This window comes from Bufo bufo, chromosome 5 (genome assembly GCF_905171765.1).
Source record: "Bufo bufo chromosome 5, aBufBuf1.1, whole genome shotgun sequence".
In the NCBI taxonomy this organism is placed as follows: Eukaryota; Metazoa; Chordata; class Amphibia; order Anura; family Bufonidae; genus Bufo; species Bufo bufo.
Window position 1 is genome coordinate 249537835 of NC_053393.1, and position 23348 is coordinate 249561182.

The following is a 23348-nucleotide window of genomic DNA, read 5'->3' on the forward strand; positions in this document are numbered from 1 at the left end:
CCATCACTGGATGACATCTTCACTGCTCGCTGCAGCAACAGGGCAAAAATTATCTGCGGGGATCCAACTCACCCCGGCCACAGCCTTTTCATTCCCCTACCCTCTGGTAGGCGTCTTAGAGCCCTACATGCCCGCACCACTAGGCTGAAGAACAGCTTTTACCCCAAAACAATCAGTCTCTTAAATGCTCGGAGATTATTGCCCCTTCCTAGGATAAAAACTACCATAGACTGAAAGTGACTGCTGCATTCATGAACCCATGATGATCTCTTGTCTGCAGTGGTGTCTGATCAGTGTGTATATATACTCATCATAAGCACTTCCTACTTTGCTCTTGCTATATATATATACACTGCTCAAAAAAATAAAGGGAACACTTAAACAACACAATGTAACTCCAAGTCAATCACACTTCTGTGAAATCAAACTGTCCACTTAGGAAGCAACACTGAGTGACAATCAATTTCACATGCTGTTGTGCAAATGGGATAGACAACAGGTGGAAATTATAGGCAATTAGCGAGACACCCCCAATAAAGGAGTGGTTCTGCAGGTGGTGACCTGACCACTTCTCAGTTCCTATGCTTCCTGGCTGATGTTTTGGTCACTTTTGAATGCTGCCGGTGCTTTCACTCTAGTGGTAGCATGAGACGGAGTCTACAACCCACACAAGTGGCTCAGGTAGTGCAGCTTATCCAGGATGGCACATCAATGCGAGCTGTGGCAAGAAGGTTTGCTGTGTCTGTCAGCGTAGTGTCCAGAGCATGGAGGCGCTACCAGGAGACAGGCCAGTACATCAGGAGACGTGGAGGAGGCCGTAGGAGGGCAATAACCCAGCAGCAGGACCGCTACCTCCGCCTTTGTGAAAGGAGGAACAGGAGGAGCACTGCCAGAGCCCTGCAAAATGACCTCCAGCAGGCCACAAATGTGCATGTGTCTGCTCAAACGGTCAGAAACAGACTCCATGAGGGTGATATGAGGGCCCGACGTCCACAGGTGGGGATTATGCTTACAGCCCAACACCGTGCAGGACGTTTGGCATTTGCCAGAAAACACCAAGATTGGCAAATTTGCCACTGGCGCCCTGTGCTCTTCACAGATGAAAGCAGGTTCACACTGAGCACATGTGACAGAGTCTGGAGACGCCGTAGAGAACGTTCTGCTGCCTGCAACATCCTCCAGCATGACCGGTTTGGCATTGGGTCAGTAATGGTGTGGGCTGGCATTTCTTTGGAGGGCCGCACAGCCCTCCATGTGCTCGCCAGAGGTAGCCTGACTGCTATTAGGTACCGAGATGAGATCCTCAGACCCCTTGTGAGACCATATGCTGGTGCGGTTGGCCCTGGGTTCCTCCTAATGCAAGACAATGCTAGACCTCATGTGGCTGGAGTGTGTCAGCAGTTTCTGCAAGACGAAGGCATTGATGCTATGGACTGGCCCGCCCGTTCCCCAGACCTGAATCCAATTGAGCACATCTGGGACATCACGTCTCGCTCTATCCACCAACGTCACGTTGCACCACAGACTGTCCAGGAGTTGGCAAATGCTTTAGTCCAGGTCTGGGAGGAGATCCCTCAGGAGACCGTCCGCCACCTCATCAGGAGCATGCACAGGCGTTGTAGGGAGGTCATACAGGCACGTGGAGGCCACACACACTACTGAGCCTCATTTTGACTTGTTTTAAGGACATTACATCAAAGTTGGATCAGCCTGTAGTGTGTTTTTCCACTTTAATTTTGAGGGTGACTCCAAATCCAGACCTCCATGGGTTAAAAAATTTGATTTCCTTTTTTTTTTTTTGTGTGTGATTTTGTTGTCAGCACATTCAACTATGTAAAGAACAAAGTATTTCAGAAGAATATTTAATTAATTCAGATCTAGGATGTGTTATTTGTGTGTTCCCTTTATTTTTTTGAGCAGTGTATATATATATATATATATATATATATATATATATGCTGTGAACTGTGAATAGTAATGCTTTCTAGTGCAATGTTTTGTTTTGTTTTCTAGTGTAATGCTTTAGTTTAAATGTCAGTTCTTGTTCCTCTGTCCATGGCATCTAGGATTGCTCCAAACAACATTTCATTGTATTGTACATTGTATTACATTGTATTGTACAGTGACAATAAAGGCATCTTATCTTATCTTATCTTATCTTAATCAGCCAGTTTTTGTCTGAGTGGGCCTTTCCTGGCATTTCTTATATGTCCAGCTAGGAATAGTAATGTAAACAGCAGGGACCAGAGAAGTGTCAGAACAGCTGCTGTTGGGGATTGGTGAGGACGACTATGGCATTTTTTTATTTTTTTATTTAAACCTTAGGTGAGCCTGAAATAAAAATGTAATACTGCTGGACCACCCCTTTAAATAAATAAGAATCTGCTGGAAGCTCCCAAGCTCCCACTTATGTCATCAGTCTGAATCTTATAATTTAGAAATAAATAGCTCTGGCTGATAATTTACACTGCCTGTCCAAAAAAAAAAGTAGCCACCAAAAAAAAGCCTTTAGCTTTGATTACGGCACACATTCCCTGTGGCATTGTTTTGATAAGCTTCTGCAATGTCACAAGATTTATTTCCATCCAGTGTTGCATTAATTTTTCACCAAGATCTTGCATTGATGATGGTAGAGCTTGACTGCTGCGCAAAGCCTATTCCAGCACATCCCAAAGATTCTCAATGGGGTTAAGGTCTGGACACTGTGGTGGCCAATCCATGTGTGAAAATGATGTCTCATGCTCCCTGAACCACTCTTTCACAATTTGAGCCCGATGAATCCTGGCATTGTCATCTTGGAATATGCCCGTGCCATCAGGGAAGAAAAAATCCATTGATGGAATAACCTGGTAATTCAGTATTTTCAGGTAGTCAGCTGACCTCATTCTTGGAGCACATACTGTTGCTGAACCTAGACCTGACCAACTGCAGCAATCCCAGATCATAGACATGCCCCCACAGGCTTGTACAGTAGGCACTAGGTATGATGGGTGCATCACTTCATCTGCCTCTCTTCTTATCCTGATGCGCCCTTCACTCTGGAACAGGGTAAATCTGGACTACTCAGACCACATGACCTTCTTCCATTGCTCCAGAGTCCAATCTTTATCCTCCCTAGCAAATTGAAGCCTTTTTTTATGGTTTGCCTCACCGATTAGTGGTTTTCTTACGTCTACACAGCTGTTCAGTCCCAATCCCTTGAGTTCCCTTCGCATTGTGCGTGTGGAAATGCTCTTACTTTCACTATTAAACATAGCCATGTGTTCTACTGTTGTTTTTCTTTGATTTGATTTGACCAAACGTTTAAGTGATCGCCGATCACAATCATTCAGGATTTTTTTCCTGCCACATTTCTTCCTCGAATACGATGGGTCCCCACTATCCCTCCAGTTTTTAATAATGCGTTGGACAGTTCTTAACCCAATTTTAGTAGTTTCTGTAATATCCTTAGGCCCCTATCTGCACGGGTGCAATGCGTGAGTTGAACGCATTGCACTCGCACTGAATCCGGACCCACTCATTTCTATGGGGCTGTGCACATGAGTGGTGATTTTCACGCATCACTTGTGCGTTGCGTGAAAATCGCAGCAAGCTCTATTTTGTGCGTTTTTCACGCAACGCAGGCCCCATAGAAGTGAATGGGGCTGCGTGAAAATCGCAAGCATCCGCAAGCAAGTGCGGATGCGGTGCGATTTTCACTCACGGTTGCTAGGAGACGATCGAGATGGGGACCCGATCTTTATTATTTTCCCTTATAACATGGTTATAAGGGAAAATAATAGCATTCTGAATACAGAATGCATAGTACAATAGGGCTGGAGGGGTTAAAAAAAATTAATAAAAATTAAACTCACCTTAATCCACTTGTTCGCGCAGCCATTATTTTTTTTAACCCCTCCAGCCCTATTGTACTATGCATTCTGTATTCAGAATGCTATTATTTTCCATTATAACCATGTTATAAGGGAAAATAATACAATCTACACAACCTCGGACCCAAACCTGAACTTCTGTGAAGAAGTTCGGGTCTGGGTACCACATTAGTTTTTTTATCACGCGCGTGCAAAATGCATTGCACCCGCGCGATAAAAACTGAACAACGGAACGCAATCGCAGTCAAAACTTACTGCAATTGGCTACCTACTCGCGCGGGTTTGCCGCAACGCATCCAGACCTTATCCGGACACGCTCATGTGAAAGAGGCCTTAGATGTTTTCTCTGCCTGATGCATGCCAATGATTTGACCCTTCTCAAACAGACTAACATCTTTTCCACGACCACGAGATGTGTCTTTTGACATGGTTGTTTAAGAAATGAGAAGCAACTCATTGCACCAGTTGGGGTTAAATAACTTATTGCCAGCTGAGAGATAATCGCCCATGCAGTAATTATTGAATAGGAGGCTCATAACTATTTGCTTAGTTAAATCCAGGTGGCGACATTTTTTTTGGACAAGCAGTGCATATTTAAAAAATAATGAATCCCCATAGAATTTTGTTCCCATTACTTGGAGTCACTTTTCATGTCCCTGTTTGTTGTAGTATGCAGTAAACAGAGGCATGAATGTGAACTAAGGAAAATGCCTTCTGGAAATGTGATTCAGTAAATTATGCCAGCCGTAGAGAGAGCAAATTCCATCTAAGAAAACAAAGTTCACTTTAGTTATAGGTAACACACGCTGGAAAGAAAGCTGAAAGGCGTGAATTTTTATTTTGGTTGCACAGACGGAGCTGCATGTGTTGAAAACCAAGGTATGTGGTCTCCACTTTATAACATGTAGGGAACATGTAAGGAAAATGTGTTGCATGTTTAAGAAATAAGACCTCTAGACGCTAACACAATTTTCTAGTGGCACACATTGCAGCATGTGTTGTAAGCAGCAACAATTTGAATCCTGAATGCTGTCTTTTTTGCAACTTTAGGCCTCATGCACACGGACGTATTTTTTTGCGGTCCGCAAAACGGATTTCCGTTGTTCCGTGATCCGTGACCGTTTTTTGGTCCGTGGGTCTTCCTTGATTTTTGTTGGATCCACAGACATGAAAAATCGTTTTGGTGTCTGCCTGGCCGTGCGGAGCCAAACGGATCCGTCCTGACTTACAATGCAAGTGTACATGGACTATCTGCTGCAGAGGCGGCAGTGTTATATATGAAGAAAAGTTAAAGTTAATAAAGAAGTTATTTGAAGCATTTGGTGTGCTCTTTAAACCTACTGTTTCCATAGAACTGCGCTAGAGGAATTACAAAGTAATAGACAGTCTGGTTAGACTAAAAGTCAGAGATACCAAAATTCTTTAAATGCCACAGTGCAAAAGGCACTTCATAGTGCTGCGCCTGCCACACCTGCTCCAGGTTCATGTGGGCCATTGGGTGATAACGTCTCAGGGGGCCCAATTGTGGCATTTTGCACGGCGCCTACAGCAATGAAACTGCTTGTATTATAGATTAAATACTTTACACAGAGCATGTTACAGAGTGGATATATGTGAATCAGTGCCATAGATATGCCAAGATATGTGCCCCCTCACGGTAGATATGCCAAGATATGTGCCCCCTCACAGTAGATATGCCAAGATATGTGCCCCCCTCACAGTAGATATGCCAAGATATGTGCCCCCTTCACAGTAGATATCCCAAAATATGTGCTTCCTCACAGTTGATATGCCAAGATATGTGCCCCCTCACAGTTGATATGCCAAGATATGTGCCCCCTTACAGTAGATATGCCAAGATATGTGCCCCCTCACAGTAGATATGCCAAGATATGTGCCCCCTCACAGTAGATATGCCAAGATATGTGCCCCCCTCACAGTGGATATGCCAAGATATGTGCCCCTCTCACAGTAGATATGCCAAGATATGTGCCCCCTCAAAGTACATATGCCAAGATATGTGCCCCCTTCACAGTAGATATCCGAAAATACGTGCCCCCTCACAATAGATATGTCAAGATATGTGCCCCCCTCACAGTACATATGCCAAGATATGTGCCCCCTTCACAGTAGATATCCCAAAATATGTGCCTCCTCACAGTTGATATGCCAAGATGTGTGCCCCCTTCACAGTAGATATGCCAAGATATTGTCACGATCATTGTGGGGGGGGGGGGCGGGGAAACTCCACACTGAACACAGGAGGGAAGGGGAACAGTAACTTGGCCTGGAAACTAGGGAAGAAACAGGTCACCTCCTAGACAACCCTAATCTGGGCCCTGACTAACTATCAATATGAATAGAACTTAAAGGTAGGAATATTCATAAGCAGGATACCTAGGCCCTGATTTGCCTATAAGGCCCTGGAATAAGTATAGGACCAGAGACAACCCATTCCTCCCCAGATGGACAAATGGAAGTCTCTGTCTCAGGCCCAGATACAACAACAGGGAATATAACAAATACAAACATGACACTTAACTTCTGTAGAGACGAAAGAACAGGAACACCAGAGAGGATCTCACACCAGCTCAGCCAAACCCAAATGAAGCTATCAATCGCATAGTCAGAAGGGTAGAGTGTGTGGCAGGCCAAAACGATGAAGTGCCTTTTGCGCTGTGGCATTAGAAGAATTATGATATCTCTGACATTTTAGTCTAACCAGACTGTCTATTACTCTGTACTTCCTCTAGCGCCGTTCTGTGGAAACAGTAGGTTTAAAGAGCACACCAAATGCTTGAAATAACTTATTTATTAACTTCAACTTTTCTTCATATATAACACTGCCACCTCCGCAGCAAATAGTCCATGTACATAACACGTGTTGAAAAGATATCACAAAATGGCAGTATGCATAAGATGGTGGTTCAACTGTTCAATCTTGTCATTCAACATAAAATGGTGGATATATTTCTCTCTGGAGTATCTGTACTCTCACTTCTGTCACCTCTTTTTACCCTATAGAGTTGCGGACATGCACGGCTAGATCGCCGCTAGCATGTCCGCAATATACCTGTCCCATATCTCTGAGTGGTTTTATTGAGTGTAAAAATGATTTTATATACAGTGCTGTCCATAATTATTCATACCCCTGGCAAATTTTGACTCAAAGTTACTTTTATTCAACCAGCAAATTTTTTCGACGGGAATTGCCATAGGTGTCTCCCAAAAGATCACCCCCTGAGCTGCCACCTGGTCCCCTGTCCCTGCCTACTTGCACCAGAATTTCTTAGAACATTGTTTCAAAGCAAGATTTTTAGTTGACAACCACACCTTATCGCCGAGTACAAAATTTACCCCCTTGGAACGTCTCATATTGGCGTGTTTACACTGGGTTTCCTGGGCCTTTTCCAGGTTTGATTGAACCTGTGCCCAGACTGTGCACAGTCTAGAGGTAAAAGAATCTGCCTGCGGGTTGAGTGAGAATACAGAGGGATTAGAACTAAAGCGAGGATGTAAACCACTGTTACAAAAAAAAGTAGACACCCCCGTGGAAGAATTAACCCGATTGTTAATGGCGAATTCCGCCAACGGGAGGTATCTCACCCATAGGAGTTGATTATGCGATACATAGCACCTTAGAAAAAGCTCCACTGCCTGATTTAACCGTTCCGTCTGCCCATTGGTCTGTGGATGAAAAGCAGACGAAAAGGACAAAGAGATGTCGCATCTTCTACAAAAAGCCCTCCAAAAGCTAGAAACAAACTGAACGCCTCTATCAGAGACAATATTCTCAGGGACACCATGCAGACATACCACATGTTCAATGAGCAAGGATGCTAAGGTCTTTGCATCAGGGAGCTTACTTAAAGGAACAAAGTGCACGATCTTGCTAAAACGGTCAACCACTACCCACACCACTGACTTCCCCTCAGAGAGGGGCAGATCAGAAATAAAATCCATGGAGATGTGAGACCATGGCTTACAGGGAATGGGTAGTGGTTGTAGTTCACCAGCGGGATGTGTTCTTGGGGTCTTAGACCGGGCACAAACATCGCAAGCTAAAACATAAGACCGTACATCTTTAGACAAAGTGGGCCACCAGAAAGACCTCAGCAGCAATTCCTTAGTGGCAGCAATACCTGGATGGCCACAGAGCACAGAGTCATGACATTCACCCAATAATTGAACACGAAAGCATTCAGGAACAAACAACTTATCTGCGGGTGTTTGTGGAGGAGCAAGTTGCTGAGCCTGTTGAATGTCAGAGGAAAGATCCGCAGAAACTGCTGCCACAAAGATGTTTGTTGGCAAGATGGGTTCCGGGGGGGGGGGGGTATCAGGAGGTTGGACGGCATTAAAACTCCGGGACAAGGCATCTGCCTTAACATTTTTACTTCCTGGTCTAAAAGTAACAGAAAAGTTAAAACGAGTAAAAAACAGGGCCCATCTGACTTGTCTAGGATTAAGGCGTTTGGATCAGTGAGAATAGTAATACGGTGTCTTGCCCCTTCTAAAAAATGCCTCCACTGCTCAAATGCCCATTTAATGGCCAGTAACTCGCGGTTTCCAATATCGTAATTTCTGGGTTTGGCAATAACAGAAAAATTCTTTATGAATGTACGGTAAAAATTGGCGAATCCTAAAAAACGTTGGAGTGCCTTTAAGGAGGATGGTCTTACCCAGTCTTGGATAGCCTGAACCTTACTGAATGATAATACCAACCCTCTGTGGGTCAGGGCCGGAGGAGTGGGGTCGTAGTCGAAAATAAAGTTTACAGCTTTCCTTGAAAGCTAAAAAACTTCGGCGGGCACCCGAAAACCGATCGGTGGCGGGAGCAAGAATAGGGGGAGTTCGGACAGGCTCCTGAACTTGTAGTCTCTCCCCAAGTTCCTGTACTATTTGAGCAAGACCCTGCACATGTTCGGTGAGGCTCTGTATAGGGTCAATTTGGGCCTGTGATTCTGTCACGGGTAGAGTCACGGGAATCAAGATAGAGAGGAGGTCCACCCCCTGAGCAGCCACCCGGTTCCCTGTCCCTGCCTACATGCACCACCCGCCCTAGGTGACGGAACGCAACTAGGCGACAGTCCCTAACCTACTAAGTGCAAGCAGAGAGAAAGAGACAGCAGGGAATAGGACAGCCACTGAGAAGTTACAATAAGCGGACAAGAGGTAGAACAAAAAACGGAAGGCGAGGCGGGTCAACTAGCCGAGGTCAGTCGAGGAGGTCACGTCAGAACAAGGGAAGAGGCAAAGACAAATCCGTAAACAAGCCGAGGTCAAAATCCGAGAGGTAGCGTCAAGGTACAGGGAGCAGGCAGAAGAGGTGTCAAGAGGCGGATCGAGGTTCAATTCAAGAAGTAGCTTAATAACAATAAAGTACACAGTCTATAGGACGAAAATCGCAGGCAACCTGTAGCCAGCAGGCCGCATGTATTTATAGTGGGGAGTGAGGGTCATGTGACGTGGCCAGCGTCACATGACCGGCAGACAAACAAGTCGAGCACCGAGTGATCAACTCGGCGCTCAAGGCAGACCTAGGAGCAGGGAGCCTCCCAGCTAGCAAGGCTGCCCTTGGAACGAGGCCAAACACAGATCCTCGCTCCCGAAGCTAAGCAGCAGGTCTGCGGCTGATGGGAGACCGAGTGCGCCTTTGGCTCCCCGTTACACTGGGCTCTGCTGGTGGCAATGTCTCTAAGCAGACAATACAACGGACACTGCACACTGCTGGGTTCTACTTCTCCAGATAAGGCACACAAAAGCTTGCTTGGCCATTGCAAAAGCTCATCTGGACAAAGAAGAAGTCTTCTGTGTTATGGTCAGATGAAACAAAAATTGAATTGTTTGGTTACAATGATGTTTCCTTAATTTGGCGTTAAAAAGGAGAAGCCTTCAACCCAAAGAACACCATCACCACTGTCAAACATGGTGGTGGGAACCTAATGCTTTGGGTGTGTTTTTCAGCCAATGGACCAGGGAACCGGCACCATGAATAAATAGCAATACATGAGGATTCTCAACGACAACATCAGGCAGTCTGCAGAGAAACTTGGCCTTGGGCACCAGTGGACATTTCAGCATGTCAATGACCCAAAACAAACAGCAAAAGTGGTGAAGAAATGGTTAGCAGACAACAACATTAACGTTTTGGAGTGGCCCAGCCAGAGTCCAGACTTGAATCCAATTGAGAATCTGTGGAGGGAGCTAAAGATCAGGGTGATGGCAAGAAGACCCTCCAACCTGAAAGATTTGGAGCTCATTGCTAAAGATGATTGGGCAAAAATGCCTGTGGAGACATGCAAAAACCTAGTCTGCAATTATAGGAAGCGTTTGATTGCTGTAATAGCCAATAAAGGCTTTTCTATTGATTATTGAGAAGGGTATGAATAATTTCGGACTGGACACTTTTTGCTCAAATGTAAATAAAAGCTGAGAAATGTTTTTTTTCCCACAATAATGCCTCTTGTGCATGGTCTTATTGTCTTTTGGGAGACACCTATGTCATTTCCCGTCAAAAAATAACTTGCTGGTTGCATAAAAGTAACTTTAAGTCAAAAATTGGCAGAGGTATGAATAATTATGGGCAGCACTGTATATGTAAATCCGCCTGGTAAGGATCCCAAGGGGCCATACTAGCCGTTCTGGAGCCCAGCCACGCCCCCCTGTGAAGGAGCCCAGCACCGCCTGTATCCAAGAATCTCCTCCTTGCTCAGAAAGTCAGATCGCCGTAATCTGGCGATCCGCGACGTCGTGCATGCGCAGTGTCGGCATAGTGTTCCTTCCCTGTGCTGGCATCAGCCTCAGGGAAGGAACTGCTCATGCGCGAGCTCGCGCATCGCGAGATTACGGCAATCTGACTTTCTGAGCAAGGAGGAGATTCATGGATACAGGCGGTGCTGGGCTCCTTCACAGGGGGGCGTGGATGGGCTCCAGAACGATTAGTACAGCCCCTTGGGCTCCTTACCAGGCTCATTTACATATATATATATATATATAATCATTTTTTACACTCAATAAAAGCAATCTAGCCGTGCATGTCCGCAACTCTATAGGGTAAAATGAGGTGACAGAATCCCTTTAAGTTATTTAAGCACTTTATGATCTCTCTGAGAGGTATATCTGAGGTCTAACTAATAGTTCACTTGAATTTGGTCACAATTTGCAATATGCAGTTCGGCCGAACTTGAAAAAAAAGTTTGGGTTCGGGACCCGAACTTGACCCGAACTTTCCCCCCGAACCCCATTGAAATCAATGAAGCAAAAAATGCGGCTCGGATGCAGACCACAACAACGTCCGTGTGCATGATGCTTTACACTGAGAAGAAATAATAGATCATTGCATAGCATGGAGATGTGCGATCCATGCTCTTTTTTATATTTTTATGTAAAACTAGAGTTCTATGGGCCCTGGGGCAAACTTTGGATCAGGGCCCCCCCAACCCCCCCACTGTGCCTGGTAGCAACCTCTGTGACTGTGATCGTTACACCCCCTGTTCTCTGGTTATAATATCCCTCCCACACACACACACTAATATGCCTATCCTGGGCCCCAGTTGTGTCCTTTCACTGGCCACAGTCTCCATTCACCTGTAATTGGGCTTGGCACTGTCACTGTACTTCATGCTGGGCACCGAGCAATCATTTCACATTCACTCCAGCATCTATCAGGCCCTGGAGCAGCCCTCCTAGAATTTTTTTTCACAAACTAAATGGGTGGGTGGAGCCTGACTAACTGGGCTGGAACGCACCTGATGCAGAGGAGATGAGTGCTCTGATGGGGCGTAGTCGTACAGTCTACAACTGTGATCGTTATGCCCCTGGGGATATTAGTAACTCATATGACACTGTTGTGTATTAAAGTCAAATATTGTTGCACACCATTTTTGAGGTAAAATCTGTGACTTTTCCCTACTTATGACACTTTTCCAGAGTGATGAGAAAAAGGGGCATGGTGTTAGTGGGGAAACAGATGGATCATTAGGCCTGGGTCATCACTTTCTATGCCAGCATGGGAGCGAATGTAGAGTTAAGACTGTTACATGGCCTGCTGGACAAAGTGCCAAGCTTGTGTAGAGGCTTGCACCTATGCATAATTTTAGCGCTTTAGCGAGGGTGATCTATCTTCTGGATAGATCATCAGCATCTGATCGGCGGGGATCTGACACCCGGGACCCCTGCCGATCAGCTGTTTAAGAAGGCAGCGGCGCTCCACAGCCTTCTCACTGTTTACCACAGGCCCAGTGATGTCACGACTAGTGTCAACTGGCTTGGGCGGGGCTAAGCTCCATTCAAGTGAACAGAGCTTAGCCCCGTCCAGGCCAGTTGATGCTAGTCGTGACGTCACTGGGCCTGCGGTAAACAGTGAGAAGGCCGCGACGCTCCTGGAGCGCAGCTGCCTTCTCAAACAGCTGATCGGCAGGGGTCCCGGGTGTCGGACCCCTGCTAATCAGTAGCTGATGATCTATCCAGAGGATAGATCATCAGTTTAAACAAACTGCAGAACCCCTTTAATAAATGTCCTCTTTGGTTATATGAATGAGTTTGATGCTGAGAGTTGCTGCTTTGAGAGGCAGGTAGTGTATTTTGTACATTTTGTAAGGACATTGAACAAAATCAGCATTTTTATCACCAGTCTTGCTTCCCCCTGAGCAACTGGAGGTTGCGCCAAATTTATGCAGAGGCACACGGCTGTCATAAATTTGGCGCATCCTCCCGTTGGCTGTGCAACAGACTTTGAGGTTGCCATAGATTTCTGTCTTAATTAATGGCTGAAATATGGTGTGAATGGAGATAAATGTGCCACCTCCTTTTTTCGCCACTTCTGAAAAGTTGCAAATATGGCATGAGCCAAAATTAGCTTTTTTGGTTTGTTTTTATGCCACAATAAGGCCTCATGCACACGGCATAAACCCTGCATCACGGATGCAGACCCATTAACTTCTATTTTTTTACGGTGCGGACGGATCACAGACCCATTCAAGTTAAATGGGTCTCGATCTGTCCCCGCCGCCGCACGGATGTTGCCCGTCCATGCATGAGGCCTAATGGTGTAAATACTATGAGTGTTGATATCAAGGCTCCCAAGCCACTGGGAGACGGTATTATGTCCACTACCTTGTTGTTCCCCATTCATTAACCCATTCATTAACCCCTTAAGGACCTCCGCTGTACATGTACGGTACAGCCGAAAGTAACTTAAGGACCAGCGGAAGGTCCACGGGGTTCTGGGGGAGGATCGGGGGGGGGGGGGGGGGGGGGAATTGTGTCACCATGCTGGCTCTTACCAGCAGGCAGCCATGCTGGGTAATGACAACATGGTGCTGCACCGCCCCCCCTACAGCTGATGCGATTGGCCGATCGATGTGTCAGTCACATCGCAGCGCAGGAAGCTGTCATCGGGGTGGGCCGGGAGATGGCAGGTGCTGAACTGGTCAGCACCGGTCTTTTCCTAGGTCAGGCAGGGGACACCAGTGTTTTGGGTCCCCTGCCAGCACTGCGATTAGCTGGAATAACATTCCAGCCAATGGCAGTGCTATAGCTGCACAGGAAGAGGCAGAACTTCTCTGCATGCAGCCATTCTAGCTGGTGACTGCATGCAGAGAGGTTTTGTGCCTTTCTGTGCTGCTTGTGGCTTGTTGGGACTTGTGCTGCTTGCTGGGACTTGTGCTGCTTGTGGCTTGCTCTGCACCACTTTGAGAGAGAGAGAGAGAGAGAGAGAGAAACTTGCTGCAGAGCATTGATCAGTAGTGTCCTTAGTAGCATCTGCACATTTTTGAGGGTTTTTTAATTTTTTGGGTGTGAAAAAAGAACTGTAGTTAGAGATATATATAAGTTTCAGTTAGTGTCAGTTTAGGTTTTTGCACGAACGCACCATCTGCATACATGCATTTTGCAACCACTGAGCACCGATCAGTAGTGTCTGTTACTGATCGCGTCTGCTCAGTTTGCACTGCAAGTTTTTTTGTGCTGCAAAGACTTTTTTTTTTTTTTACAACTTTTCTTCTATATTTAATTTTCTTAACTTCAAATTTATTACAAGCCCCTTCACGTGTGAAAACAGTACATACACCCCTGACAATAAATAAAGGTTTACACATTTCACACGTCACACCCCAATAAAATAAAAATATCCCATTCATCCCAATGAGTATACTCAGCTGAAGATTCTTGCCTCCGATACGGAGTCTGCCAATGAGGGAGAAGAGGATGACACTTTCCTCTACCCCATCATCATCCTCATCCGCTGATGAGGGACCCTCTAGAAGGCGCCCCAGGGTAGCAGAGGAGGCAGCCCCCCAGAGTTAGCCCACATGGACCCCTCCCCTCGACAATTATCAGCCCCAAATTCCTGAGTTTGCAGGCTTCACTGAAGTAGATTTTTTCTAAATCTTCTTCTCTGAAGATTTAGTAAATTTAATGGTGGCCCAAACCAACTTGTACGCCCAACAATTTATTTTCCAGAACCCCACAACGCCATACGCTAGACCCCAAGGTTGGACCCCAGTAAGTGCAGCAGAGATGACGACATTTTGGGGACTTGTGCTGCATATGGGCGTAGTAAAGAAGCCAAACGTTAGACAATATTGGAGTTCGGACATTTTCTACCAGACTCCAATTTACAGTTAGACCATGACCCAGAAACGATTTGAGTCAATTCGGAAATTCCTACACTACAATGACAATGCACAATGCCCACCCCAAAACGACCCAACATTTGACCGTCTGTTCAAAGTTAGGCCTGTCATTGGCCACTTCAGCACAAAGTATGGTGAAGTGTACAACCCCGATAAAAATGTATGTGTAGATGAGTCCCTATTTCTGTTCAAAGGGAGGATTATATTCTACCAGTACCTGCCTAGCAAACGGGCAAGGTATGGCATAAAGTTATACAAACTTTGTGAGAGTAGCTCTCACCCACAAGTTCTGTGTTTATGAAGGAAAAGATTCCCTTATAGAACCCCCAGAATACCCACCCATCCTAGGAGTTAGTGGGAAGATTGTGTGGGACTTACTGTACCCACTGCTGGATAAAGGTTACCACCTCTATGTGGATAACTATTATACCAGCATATCCCTATTCAGGTCCCTAACTGCCAGAGGTACTGTGGCTTGCGGCACAGTACACAAAAATCAAAGAGGCCTCCCTAAATCCCTGGTAGGGCAACCACTGAGAATGGGTGAAAGTAGGGCTCTCCTCCCGAATAACATGCTGGTGGTTAAGTACAAGGACAAGAGGGACGTCCTTGTACTGACCAACATTCACACTACTACCAGTTCTCCTGTTCCTGTACGAGGTACCACTACCACTGTCCCCAAACCAGTCTGTATCCTGACCTATAACAGGCACATGGGAGGGGTGGATCTTTCAGATCAACTTCTGAATCCCTACAGTGCCACACGAAAAACGAAAGTGTGGTACAAAAAGCTGGCCGTGCAGATGGCAATGTGCAATGCGTATATGCTATTTCATTCTGCAGGCCACAGAGGAACTTTCCTTCAGTTCTAAAAGGTGGCTATCAAGACCCTAATATTTCAAACCCAGGCCTGGAAGGGTGCCAGTACTTCAGGAAGTTACGGTGCCTGTGTTGTACCAGGGCAACATTTTCCAGGTCAAGTCCCCCAGACAGCAAGGACCCAAAAAAGAAGCAGGGTGTGTTCCATAAGGGGGATAAGGAAAGACTCCATTTACCACTGCGAAACCTGCCCTGAAAAAAGTGTTTCAGAATATACCACTCATCCATGGAGTATTGATTTAATTCCATCCTTTATACTCCCTGTAATATTTCAACTTTATCTCTGATTTAGTCCACCTCGCTTGCATATCCACTTTCCAACAACCACTACATATTCTTTTCTGTGAGACAACTGTTATGTCAAAAGTGCCCTTTCCACCCCTTAAAATGTCCGTACGGGGGTGCTGTTTCTGAAATAGGGTCACTTTTTGGGTTTTTTAATTTCTGGGGACCTCAGGAATGTTTTAAATGCGACATGTCAGCTAAAATCCATGTCTGTTTATTCAGGCCTGTAAAAACCATATTTTGCACTTTGCTTCTAGAGCCCTGTTGTGCGCCCATACAGCAGGCTACAAGAACATATGGGGTGTTTGCAAAAAGGGGACCAAAATGGGGAACATATACTGGGGTGCATTTTCTCCTTTAACCCCTTGTGAAAGTGAAAAATTGGGGTCTGCTAGTAATTTTTCATTTTTACAAATGTGTGCTTTGAAATGCTGTCACAAGTTTTTCTGTCTTCTGTGAGACAACTGTTAGGCCAAAAGTGCCCTTTTCACCCCTTACAATGTTCATACGGGGGTGCTTTTTAAGAAATGGGGTCACTTGTTGGGGTTTTTCATTTCTGGGGACCTCAGGAATTTATTTAATGCGACATGGCAGCTAAAATCCATGTCTGTCAATTCAGTCCTGTCAGCAAAATTCATATTTTGCAGTTTGCCTGCTGTGCGCCCATATAGCAGGCTACACGCACATATGGGGTGTTTCCTGAATGGGGAGAAAATGGGGAACACATTCTGGGGTGCATTTTCTCCTTTAGCCCCTGGTGGAAAAAAATTGGGGTCTGCTAGTGATTTTATTTTTATTTTTTAACAAATGTGTGCTTCGAAATCCTTTCACAAGTGTTTCTGTCTTCAGTGAGATACCTGTTTGCTGAAAAGTACCCTTTCTACCACTTAAAATGTTCGTACGGGGGTGTTCTTTCCGAATTGGGGTCACTTCTTGGGGTTTTTAATTTCTGGGGACCTCAGGAATTTATTTAATGCACCATGGCAGCTAAAATCCATGTCTGTTTATTCAGGCTTGCAAAAAACATATTTAGCTGTTTAACTCTAGAGCCCTGCCATGCGTCCATACATCATTTTTTGAGCACATATGGGGTGTTCGCGTATTATGGGGGAAATGGGAAACAAAATGTGATGGTGCATTTTGTCCTGTTTCCCCTTGTGAAAGTGAAAAATGTGGGTGTAAAGCAACTTTTTCTGGAAAAAAAAATTATTTTTCATTTTCACAGCCAAACGTTTCTTAATTCTGTGAATCGCCTGATGAGTCAAAGTGCTCACTACACACACTTGAAATATTCCTTGAGGGGTTTAGTTTCTGGAATGGGGGCACTTTTTGGGGGTTTCCACTCTAGGGGTACCTCAGGGTGTGTTCAATTGCAAGATGGCGCCTGTCAATTATTCCGGTGAAATCTGCTTTCCAGAAGCCATTTGGTGCGCCTTTCCTTCTGACCCCTGTGGTACGCCCATATAGCAGTATACAAACACATATGGGGTATTGCTGTAATCAGGAGAAAATGGGCAATAAATTAGGGGGTGCATTTTCTCCAGTTCCCCCTTGTGAAAGTGAAAAATATGGACCTAAATTCAATTTTTCTGGAATTTCTTTAAAATTTTTCATTTTCATATCCAATTCCATGAATTACCTTTTGAGGTCAAGGTTCTCACTACACATCTTGAAATATTCCTTGAGGGGTGTAATTTTTGGAATGGGGTCACTTTTTGGGGGTTTCCACTGTAGGGCCACCTCAGGGTGTCTTCATATGCGGCAAAGCACCCAATTACCATTCCAGCTAAATCCGCTCTCGAAAAGCCATATGGTGCTCCTTCCACTCTGAAGCATGCTGTGCGCCCATACATCAGTATTTGAGCACACATGGGGTGTTTCTGTAAACTCCAGAAGCAGGGTAATAGATTTTGAGTTTTGTTTGGCTGTTAACCCTTAATGTGTTGCAGGAAAAAATAGATTAAAATTTAAAATCTGCTAAAAAAAAGTGAAATTTTGAAATTTCATCCCCATTTTCATTTAATTCTCGTTGGGCACCTAAAGGTTAACAAAGTTTGTAAAATCAGTTTTTAATAGCTTGAGGGGTGTCGTTTCTAAAATAGGGTGATTTATGGGTGGTTTCTAATATGTAAGCCTCAGAAAGTGACTTCATAACTGAACTGGTCCTGAAAAAATTGGGGTTTGCTTCTAAACTTCTAAGCCTTCTAACGTCCCAAAAAAATAAAATGTCATTTTAAAAATGATCCAAACATGAAGTAGACATATGGGGAAAGTAAAGTAATAACCATTTTTTGAGGTATTACTATCCATTATAAGAGTAGAGAAATTGAAATTTGCTAATTTTTTTTTTTTTTTGTATATTTGGTATTTTTTATAAATAAAAATGAAATTTTGACTCCATTTTACCACTGTCATGAAGTACAATATGTGACGAGGATACAATCTCAGAATGGCCTGGATAATTAAGGTAAAAAATGGCTGGGTCCTTAAAGGGTTAACAACCACTGATCACAAAGGACTTATCCTTTTTACATTCCATGTTTTATGTGATATGTTTTTTTTGTGTGACAAAGTGATGTGCAAATCTTTGTTCTCATATTTAACAATGATGTACAGTATTTTTTCATTAGAATTTTTTTATAAATATTATAACATTTAATATCATTAAATAATATAGAGTAACATCATTAGTATTGTTTTAAATGCTGATAGCTTTTAATTTCTCAAGGGGCATCAAATAACACATTTAAAGGGGTTGTCTATTGGCAAAAAATGTTTTATTGCTTATGAAATGTAAAATCATTAAATTTACTAATATACTTTATGGTTTAAATCTGTGTGGCTCGTCCTATTTCAGACTCCACCTACTCCTAGTTCCAGCAGCTGCACATCTGCATTTGTTCTGACAGCCTGTCCCCTTCTCCATCATGACTGATGTAAACACAGAGAAGAGGACTGGCTTCGGGCTCATGCTCACAAACTTATTTTTTTGTCTGTGTTCATTACGTTTTTTGTTTTTGTTTTTATTGCCGCCCCTATGTGAAACCATTAATTTCAATGGCGCTGCAAAAACGGAAAAGACTGTGTACATTCCATATGTCCGCTTCCCAAAAAAATAGAACATGTCCTATTCTCGTCCACTTTGTGAACAAGGACAGGCATCGTTACAATGGATCTGCAAAGAAAACAGATGTCATTCGTTTTTTGTTTTTTTGTGCATAATACATATGGTCATATGCCTGAAATAAGCCAGGCAGCCAGCCCCTTCAAGCACATCACCAACACCGCCTGTGTTGGAAACGAACACAGATATTCAGCTGCCTGGACCATGGGGGAAGTCTGAAATGGGATGATCCACACAAATTAAAATACTATTAGTAAATTCAATGATTTAACATTAAAAACATAAAAAGTAAAATATGTCTTTCTGCTGCTGGACAACCCCTTTCATTTTAATAGCTTAATTTGTGATTTTTGTAAAAATAATTTCTAAACGGCAATAACTATAGCTACAAATAATATATCGAATGATTAACTTTTCAGGTCCTATACCTACCTCCAAAAAAAAATATACGCTAACATGAATTCTGAAGAATTCAGAAACAGAGGAAAGGATATGGTGGACTACATTACAAATTACCTTGAACAGATAGAATTAAGGCAAGTTTATCCTTCTGTGGAACCTGGATACTTACGACCCATGATTCCAGATTCAGCTCCGGAAGAAGGAGAGACATATGAAGATATCATGAAAGATGTTGAGAGAGTTATCATGCCTGGGGTAAGAGTTACATGTATAAAGATCACTAATAACAGATATTAAACTTGCAGGGGTCCTCTGGGAATTAATAAAATAAAATTTTACTGAAAATACTTAAATATTGAGTTTTTTTGTTCTTTTTTACAAACTGTTACACGGTATCAAAAATGATCAATAACAATGTTTTCAGTGCTGTATAAAATAATTACCAATGTATAATCCCTCTCCCTGTGACACACGAACTGAAAGATAACCCTCTAAGGAAGCTCTAGATTCCCCAAAGTACCTCTCAAAGCCTTTTGCAAATACCATCTAGTGAGAGTGAATGGGTGGATCACTTGATCCCGCTCTATCATCACAGTAATGTGACATAAACAGTCTCCAGTTACCAAAGAATCTCCTAGCCTGTTTCTCCTTGTGTTTGACCTCTTCAGTTTTTTTTTTTTCGTGTGAATGCGTGGTGATAACCACTCTGCAATCAGGCATTTTTCTGCCTGTCATAATTATGATATGTATTATTGAAGGTAAATGGTTTGTTAAAAAAAATAACTGAAATAAAGTGGCCTAAATGGGAGGAAATGCTCAAAAACTCCAAACACTGTGGCGTGTTTATAACCGGGGGATCAATATCTGTGCATGTGATCCGTTGCTAACTGCAATCCACAGCAAAAATGCATACAATGGAGGATGTCTGCAGCGGACCACATGCACCACAATGGCATCCTACACAAGATGGGATAATATGTGGATGCAAATATAAAAAATGCATAAATCACTGCGAAAGGTGCACCACAATGATATGCCTGTGTCACATGGCCTGTTATAGGTGGGGCTTACAGCCTTATCCCTCCCACTACCTGAGTGATCTCACTATGGAGGTATGTGGGAGCTTAGCTGTAAATTGTATATTAGCACCTCTCAGACCATGTTCACACACTGTAGGTAGTCTAGTGGTGGGAACCCATGCCACGCTGAGATACCTTGACGGTGGTGCAAAAGGGCTCCGATGTGTTCCTGACAGGAATACATTGGCTAAAATCTCAGTTCTTAACATCAGTTTGAGGGATTAGCCAGTGTTGTCAGTTGCATATCATTGTGGTGCACCTTTCGCAGTGATTTATAAATGGTTTGTTACCTTTTTGTTTCCCCATCTGCACTGTATAAAATAGAACTTTCTGCATCCCAGTTTACTATGGAATAAACTGGATCTATTTACAATATTCTTTACTTCAGTCTAATATGATGACAAACTAGGACACTTCCACAGTCCATGCTAAAGGTCAGAAAGGCGTTGCCCACATTTGGGGAACACCGCATTTTGCGGTTTGCCTATTAGATTTATTGGTCATAGGTGCAAGATTATAAGCAAGATTTTTAAAGTAAAAAAGGCGAGATTTGTCTTGGTGTCTCACTCTACCCTATGTCTCCAAAAGTCTGCTATACCCTTGACTAATGTGAGACCACATGCAGATCATATAATTGATTAGAAATATTACTTTAGTATAAATATATTCCCAAATACCTTTCATTATTTAAACGGCTCATTTTGTCTAGGGATCAATCATAGGAGAAATAAAATGGCAACTGTCCTATTAGTACACACAAAACCTGTCCTAATCACACAGGAGGCCAAGTTACTTCACATCACTGAGATAAAGAGCTGCCTCATCCTCCTCTCTGCTCTACCTGTCAGGGATTATGAGCCTGAATACAGTTTAATATGAGCTTCAGCTGAATATCTGTAGGAATGGAGTTCATAAGGAGACATAAAGTACAGAGAGGATGGACAGGACAGACTACAGTAATGGAAAGTGCATACAAGTGCTGCTGCTCATTAGCCACAAAACAACCACCTGTAACTAGAGTTGAGCGAACCCGAACTGTAAAGTTCGGGTTCGTACCGAACTTTAGGGTTTTCGGCACCCGGACCCGAACCCGAACATTTACGTAAAAGTTTGGGTTCGGTGTTCGGCGATTTTTATGGCGCTTTTTGAAAGGCTGCAAAGCAGCCAATCAACAAGCGTCATACTACTTGCCCCAAAAGGCCATCACAGCCATGCCTACTATTGGCATGGCTGTGATTGGCCAACTGCAGCATGTGACCCAGCCTCTATTTAAGCTGGAGTCACGTAGCGCCGCCCGTCACTCTGCTCAGATTAGTGTAGGGAGAGGCTGCAGCTGCTGTGAGGGAGAGATCAGGGAGAAATCTTATGAAGATTCAGAACTGCTTCTTTACTCAGCGATCTACAGCAAATGTGTTTTGTGGGTGCCTGCCCTAAGCCAACTACTACTGAAAACGAACTTTTTTTTCTTCAGTTAGTCAATATCAATACATAATCGGCAGCCATTTTATGAAACGATAGTGCACCAGCACAGGCTATCTGCATGTCTGCAAGTCCAGAAATACAGCTTTTTGCTTACTGGGGTGAAAAAAAATACATCTGTTTCATATAGTGCACATCTGGGATTAGACGTGCATAAGTGATTGTCACATTTAGGCCAGAAATACAGCTTTTTGTTTAGTGGGGTGAAAAAAATACATCTGTTTCATATAGTGCACATCTGGGATTAGACGTGCATTAATGAGTGTCACATTTAGGCCAGAAATACGGCTTTGGTATACTGGGGTGAAAAAATCCTCTTATATACTGCACATCTGGGATTACACGTGCATAAGTGATTGTCACATTTAGGCCAGAAATACGGCTTTGGCATACTGGGGTGAAAAAAGCCTCTGATATACTCACATCTGGGATTACACGTGCATAAGTGATTGTCACATTAAAGCCAGAAATACGGCTTTGGTATACTGGGGTGAAAAAACCCTCTGATATACTGCACATCTGGTATTACACGTGCATAAGTGATTGTCACATTTAGGCAAGAAATACGGCTTTGCAATACTGGGGTGAAAAAACACTCTGATATACTGCACATCTGGGATTACACGTGCATAAGTGATTGTCACATTTAGGCCAGAAATACAGCTTTGGCATACTGGGGTGAAAAAACCCTCTGATATACTGCACATCTGGGATTACACGTGCATAAGTGATTGTCACATTTAGGCCAGAAATACGGCTTTGTGCTTACTGGGGTGAAAAAAGCCTCTGATATACTGCACATCTGGGATTTCACGTGCATAAGTGAGTGCCACATTTTGGCCAGAAATACTTTTTTTGCTTACTGGGGTTAAAAAAAAACTCTGATATAGTGCACATCTGCGATTAGACGTGCATAAGTGACTGTGAACTTTAGGCCACAAATACCGCTGTCATATAGAGTTCAATATAGAGTGCAATACCCTACATCAGGGTTTTTATTGGCGGTTAATTATTTTTAACAGACTTAACCACTTTTTACTTTGCTTGGTGAACGTTAACTATGAGGCAAACATCTAATAAGGGACGCGGTCATGGTCGTGGTGGTGGTGTTTGTGGAGCCTCTGGTGCAGGGAGAGGACGTGGCCGTTCTGCCACAGCTACACGTCCTACTGAACCTACTACCTCAGGTCCCAGTAGCCGCCAGTATCTACAGTGATATTTGGTTGTAAGTACAGGCGCTAGTCAATTGGGTGGCCGAGAGTGGATCCAGCACGTTCACATTATCTCCCACCCAGTCTTCTGCAGAAAGCGCACAGGTGGCGCCTGAAACCCATGCCCATCAGTCTATCACATCACCCCCGTGCATATCGGGGAGCCTGTCTAAGCCTCAAGTCATGCAGCAGTCTCTTATGCTGTTTGAAGACTCTGCTGGCAGGGTTTCCCAAGGGCATCCACCTAGCCCATCCCCAGGGGTGGAAGACATAGAATGCACTGACGCACAACCACTTATGTTTCCTGATGAGGACATGGGAATACCACCTCAGCACGTCTCTGATGATGACGAAACACAGGTGCCAACTGCTGCGTCTTT

General features: G+C 43.9%; 1 protein-coding gene across 2 annotated transcripts in view; it reads left to right on the forward strand.

The window, feature by feature from the left end:
• LOC121002046 (aromatic-L-amino-acid decarboxylase-like) overlaps positions 1 to 23348 on the forward strand; it is a 320554-nt gene that overhangs the window by 57593 nt on the left and 239613 nt on the right. The window contains exons 1-2 of one of the 2 annotated variants that reach the window (XM_040433346.1): positions 4663 to 4751; positions 19217 to 19454. In XM_040433346.1, the coding sequence (XP_040289280.1) occupies positions 19254 to 19454 (201 nt within the window). In that variant the 5' untranslated portion in view covers positions 4663 to 4751; positions 19217 to 19253. Of the gene's footprint in view, positions 1 to 4662; positions 4752 to 19216; positions 19455 to 23348 lie in introns of those variants that run through there. The other variant, XM_040433347.1, reaches the window with a different exon arrangement.